The sequence below is a fragment of the Crocodylus porosus genome, unplaced genomic scaffold, assembly GCF_001723895.1.
Source record: "Crocodylus porosus isolate Cpor-Errol unplaced genomic scaffold, CroPor_comp1, whole genome shotgun sequence".
Classification (NCBI taxonomy): Eukaryota; Metazoa; Chordata; order Crocodylia; family Crocodylidae; genus Crocodylus; species Crocodylus porosus.
In genome coordinates, this window is record NW_017728923.1 from 2,412,376 (window position 1) to 2,418,527 (window position 6,152).

Consider the following 6,152-nt stretch of genomic DNA (forward strand, 5'->3'; position numbering starts at 1 on the left):
CTGATCCCCGCCTCATGCCAGATCAGATTGCCATGGGCTGAATCTGGCCCATGGGCCATAAGTGCTAACCCCTGTCCCATCAGGTTAAACACTGAATCTGCACAATCACAGCAGAATACCTACAGGGTATTTACAGCCAGTGTAAATCCATGTGAAACCATTGCCCTGACCAGCTCACACCAGAAGATATACACCCTCACACCCTCTCTCTGAGCCCACCTCTAGGCAGAAGGGCTAAGCAGGAAGTCTTGGTTATTGGGAGCCTGTTCCAAAAGCTGGTGTAGCTGGACCCCACCAGGCAATGAGTCAGTACAGTGAACTGCTATCGAACCTTGTTACTGATCGAGGAGGTGTGAACAAAGAGCCAATACATCATTGACTAAGTGCCACTAGCTCTGCAGTCTGCAGGTCTCAAGTGCTGAGGAAACAAGCCTGCATATCCCTTGCAGAGCTCCCCCTGAGCACTGCCCACCATTCAGGGACCATGCTGTGAAATGGATTTTAATTATTATAGCTGGCAAGTGGTAATGCTAAGGTCCTAGCTGTTGGCACCCAGGGCTCTGCCTTCCCAACTGACAGGAGGCATCACTGAGATATCTAAGTCAGAGATAACGAAAACAGTTCCCATTTAGCTGTTGCTGGTTTAACATCAGCAAGAGAATGGCTGTCTCCACAGTAAGGTCCCCAACTGATTTCAGCATCTTGCCATACACAGCTCCTGGGTGCCCATAGAGAAGCCTTGCTCAGTTCTGTTATTCGCAGGGTGGAGATCTTAGTGGTCACCTCGCAGGAGTTGTGCATCTCAGCTTTCAAGCTATCCTTGTTAGCAGGCCCACTCAAGCTGGCTATGCAAGGGCCCTAGCCCGACACAGCTAAGCCCTTCTTTCTTCCTGATATCATGCTGAGTTTGGGGAATGAGAGGCAAAAGGGGATCCAGAATGCTCTTTTAGCATATAAGTACTTCCCAGCAGGGCTGATGTCTGACCCCAGGGCATAAGTGCGTCCACACAGCCTTCTCCTCATTGGTTGGTACAAGGGGTTGGAGCCATTTTCATCCTGCCTGGCATTTGGTCTTGCTCCAGTCCATTGTTAACCCAGCTGCATTGGAAAGGGGCTTCTGTCCACAAGACAGAAAGGCAGAGAGTGAGGCCAGAAGCAGAGGGGTTATACACTGGGAGGGGGAGAGGAAGGGCGGGTGAGAGAGACAAGTGTGCATATGTGTGTTTGTACATACACATGTGCATACATGTGGTACATGTGTGCATGTGTGTGTGGACACAGGCCCCAGAAAGCCCTTCCTAGCTTCTAGCTCTTGACTTAACCAACGAGAGAAAAATACAATAAAAGCAAAATATAGCACTCACACCTTTCCCTGCACTTGGCTTCATCAAAGATCAGGGCTAGGTGATCTCTGTTTCTGTTTGCATCTCCTGTACCTTGGTGAACACACTGAAGTTGGCACAGAATGTGACTTCAGCAAGTGCCAGGCTGGTGCCCATCAAGAAAACCCCTTTGCCAAGCTGCTGTCACCAGTGTTGTTAGCACGGTGTACGAGGAAACCTACTGGGGAAGATGCTGTTAATCCTCCAGCTGATGACAGCGCTGGCCCCTGCCCCTCCTCTGCCCACATCAACACATCATGTGGCGCCTGCTTTTAGACAGCAATGCTTGAGCTCCAGGCTGCTGGGAGATCCTGGGGCTGACACCAGTCTCGCTCTGGGGGAGCAACGACTTGTTATGTGCTACTTTCTTTTGTGCAGGCGCCTCTGGGACTAAAGCAGTCAGATGTCATGGGGGTGGTGGGAGCTGTGTATTTATTTACACAGGTCTGTGTGGAGCCTGTTCCCATAGCGTCTGGGTGCTGGCAACAATGAAAATGGACATAAAATAGTCTCCAGCTGAGACAACTGGCTTAAATTATTGAGAACCATCCCCATTATCACTTTCCTCCTCCCAGCAGAGATCCCAAAGCGCTTTGAAAACCTCAACCAATCAATCCTTACAGTAAGCCTGAGAGACAAGTACACTAAGGTGGAGCCAAACATGTCCCAGTGCAATAGCTTTCCATCAGGAAGGGCCAATTCACTGAAAGCAAAGCATTTTGGGGAAAAGGGCCAATTTGGATTTTTTTTGAATGAAATGGAGCATTCCAATATGGGTTCTCTGCTTCACCCAAGGGAACATCACAATTTTTTTCCTTCAAAATGACTTTTCATTCCGTTTTTATATGTCCACTGTTTGTGCACATTTACATTATGCTGCATTACATTATATTAGATATACAATTATAGTGAAATATTTAAAAAAATGAAATTTAAGTCATTTTGAAGCATAAAATTGTTGTGTTGCATTCCAGAAAAGTTGGAACAGTCCTTATTAGAATGCTCTGTTCTAACGTAACATAACATAACATAACATAACATAACATAACATAACATAATGTTTAAAAGCCTGGAATTAGAACAAAATATTACAATGTTATCAAAACAAAACCCTTCACTTGACCTAAAACAAGGTTTTATTCAGAATTTTGTTTCAGGAGAATGCTGAAATCTGTTGTTCTGTTACAAAGGGAAAAAACACTAGAAGACAAAAAACCGGTTCCATTAAGGCTCCCACTCTGCACTGCGAGTGTATCTTTGTGCCTGACCAGAGACATACATGTGTTATGAGACTGGACCCTACCCTAGTTATGGAGAGAGGCATGGAAAAACAGACAGCTAGTAAAGGGACACTGTCAACATAAAAACCTTTCTTGGGTGTGTGAAGTCCTTATTCTGTCAGCAATTCCCCCTTTGATTACTCCAAGCAAATAGTTTTACCATTGAAATTACTTTTTAATCTTTTTCCTCCTCACCTGAAGTGAGACAAGCTTCACAGTATGATAACACCGTCTTCATTCTCTGATTTGTATGCCTAGCACCACACTGTTTGGGTTTCCAATGATGCAGAAGGTGGTTTAATTCCAAAACCAGGGAGAGATTTCTGTTCACATCTTGTTGCCACACACACACACGCACACACGTGTACACATTTTAAAAATGTTCACCTCAACTAAGTTGACAGTGTCCCTTTAAGTCTGGTGAATTGGCAGTGAGGTACCCAGACGTTAAATTCAGAATTTCATCCCAGTGATAGAGGCTAAGGAAAAACACGCTAAGCTTCAAGCCATGAGAAGGAAAAACATGATACATTTGCAGCAGCACAGCCATCTTTACTATGGACCACAGGAGTTCAAAAAATAACCTTAGTTAACAAGAGACCTAGTCATTAACAAAACATCATGCTATTGGACATACAAGAGAGGCCAATCACAATCACCAGAACAAAACGGCAATCAAGAAAGGAAAGGAAACCGAGGAGCGGTGTACGTGTTGCCCTGTAGCAAACCTGTGGTGGCAACATCAACATCTGTGTGTGTGTGTGTAGGCGTTTGTGTGCTGTGTAGTTTCCTTCTGCCTTTAAAACAAGTAAAAAGTTATGTCCGGCTCTCTCACAGCTCCAGTGTCTCTTGCACTATTCTTTTAAAGGAAAAAAATTCATTTTGTTCCAAGAATGATGTGCAATTTTGTGTTTCTCCAGGTACAGTGAAACAAGGACAGTTAACAAAACAACCTTCTCTACAAGGTCTTTGCAAGCTCTCCCCTTTCCTCACTGACACTACTGACACCACCTGGAAATCTCTGTGGCTTTCTCAAACTTGGAGATTAAAAAAAAAGTTATGTATTGCTGCTTCTTCTTGTGTGATTTTTCCCACTCACTCTTTTCCTCCCCCCCCACAAATGTTTACTTTCAAAAATTTCAGTCCAGCTACCAATTCCCAAGACTCTGAAGTCTCCTGTGCTCCACCTTCATCTCTTGCAGTCATAACAAATGAGTCTTTATGCGTCTTTGGTTAAAAAAAAATACACAAACAAATAACACACAGCCCAGTACAATCCTATTCCACACTGTGGACATCTGATGAGAGGGTGTCTGGGTAGGAAGGAAGCATTGGAAATGAGCTGTTTGCTCAATGGAAGTTGAGGTTCCTGAAGTTTCCCCCTGGTCCACTCTCCTCCTCTCATACTGTGGTTGCTGGCCCATACTGGAACAAAAGAGGGGATGTCTCTTTGATTCGGACATAGAACCGCCCCCCAAGCCAGGCGTTTTGGAGCGAAATTGGCAAGAAGTCATCAGGTAGCCACTGCTCAGTGTCGTCTGACACGAACACCAGTCCAAAGTGGTCCAGCTGCTCTTCACCATAGCAAAAGGCATCTGCATTGCCTAGCATGTTCCTGGAGATGTCATTCATCTCAAGCACCACCAGCTTCACCACCTCCCCCGCTGATGTCTTGTTGGTGATGTGTAACTGTATAAAGATAGGGATGGGGAGACAGGTGATGAGCTGGGAATGAGAAAACAGGGAAAGCATACACACCAGCAGGAATAAATCAATGCAACCCGGGCAGATCCTTTGCAAGTAAAAGCAGGTTAGAAAGGGTCACAGAGCAGCCTAAGGCCTGAATATGTGAACACTTATGTGCCTGCTTAACTCTTGCTGTGAGTAGCCCTTTGTGGTCATAAAGTTAATGAGGCATGTCTTTGCAGCATCAGGACACTCCAGCTAGCAACTACCAGTTCCACTGTGATCTGGAGAAAAGCTGCTGTGCTTTGGCACATGCATGGGGACAAAGACTCACAGAGTACCATGCTACAAGCCCAGTCAGCCCATCCAGTTGACCCTTGGACAACTACTACAGAACCATCAAACCAGAAATGTTAAGCTGATTTATGCCAACTAAAGAGCTCTGCTTTGACCTTGGCCTCCTTCAGTAGAATGCCATACAATGCTTTAAAGCAGGCCTGCGTGATACCCAAAGCCAAGTGGATGCCTTCCTAGGAACCCAAGGACTTTATTACCATAGAAATCTATGGTAACTGCTCAAATGGAAAATAAATGGGAAGTGTTAGGTTTGCCTCTGCTTGTAACCTTCCTGCAAGGTAAGGAGAATCCGATGACCAGAACTCATCAGCAGTAAAAACCTGTAGGTGATGGTGATGAACTTTGTTCTTTCTCTGGCATTCCGGAGGCAGTTCCTGGGCTGCATTGAGATACAGAGAGTGGAACTACATTTCTAAGTAATGGCTCTGTGTCTTGAAAAGAGGAACAAGGCAAAGCCAGAAAAGAACCAGTGCAAGTGGTGGTATACAGTTTCCTTTCCCCATCAGATTTGGGAAGGAGGGCAAAGAAAGGCAAAGTCAAGCTGAACAGACTGAGCAGGTGAGTGGGAAATCAGGACAGGAAGGATAGGTTGATACTAGAGCCAGACACAGGGAAGAAGCTGTGGTTACAGTGATGGGATAATGCTCTTCCTTTCTCCCAGAGATAGGACCCTGTGAGACAGCCTCCTGGTGCCCAGGGCTGAGGAATGGGAGGCAGGGATATAGGAAACATCAGAATCAGAGGGCCTCCTTCTGAACACTGACCTGGGATGCGTTGTGGAAGAGGCTGTGGACTGAGGGAGAAATGGTGACCTAGGAGAAGACTGGATTGGATTTCCACCATTATTAAGACAAATCCATAGTAAACAGGCAAGGAGTGAGCAGTCTGTGTGAGAGGTCCAGAGTCATGAAGCCATAGTGAACAGAAGGGAGGGAAGAAATGTGACCAGATAAGTGACCTCCCTGGACACAGGAAGCCTTAGCAGCCAGCACAAGGACTACAGCCACCAGCGAGGCATCTGGCTTGGGTGAAAAGGCTCAAGCCTTTGTTATGCCAGATTTTGCTCCTCAAATTTCCTGCCATCCATGGAACAGCCCCACCAACAGCAGCAGTGCTGTGGGTAGGGGTGGGGGGCTGGCACAGCCACAGTGGATGCCAAGTTGCCACTGCTGTAAGAATCACATCACTTGGATATGCTTGCAGTAGTGGGTTGGATTTAGTAGCCCCTCTGGATTACAGATCCCACTGAGGGTAATTCAAACCGCCTCCTTTATAAACGGCGGTTTGACGTAGCTTCCGGCTCTTGGAGGTCAGGAGCAGTGGGGAGAAGAGGGACACAGGCGCACGTGTGTCCTTCCCACACGTGTGCCTCCTTTCTGGACCCGGAGCGGAGGAGAGTGCAGCAGTAGCAGCGGCGGCGGCGGGCGGAGCAGCTGAGGGGGCAGCA

General features: G+C 46.6%; 1 protein-coding gene across 6 annotated transcripts in view; it reads right to left on the bottom strand.

Moving 5' to 3' along the window:
- Positions 1-2,500: 2,500 nt before the first annotated feature.
- LOC109313402 (ankyrin repeat and fibronectin type-III domain-containing protein 1-like) overlaps positions 2,501-6,152 on the bottom strand; it is a 538,031-nt gene continuing 534,379 nt past the window's right edge. For all 6 annotated transcript variants that reach the window (XM_019539945.1, XM_019539947.1, XM_019539944.1 and 3 more), the window contains one exon: positions 2,501-4,351. In XM_019539945.1, the coding sequence (XP_019395490.1) occupies positions 4,064-4,351 (288 nt within the window). In that variant the 3' untranslated portion in view covers positions 2,501-4,063. The remainder of the gene's footprint in view (positions 4,352-6,152) is intronic.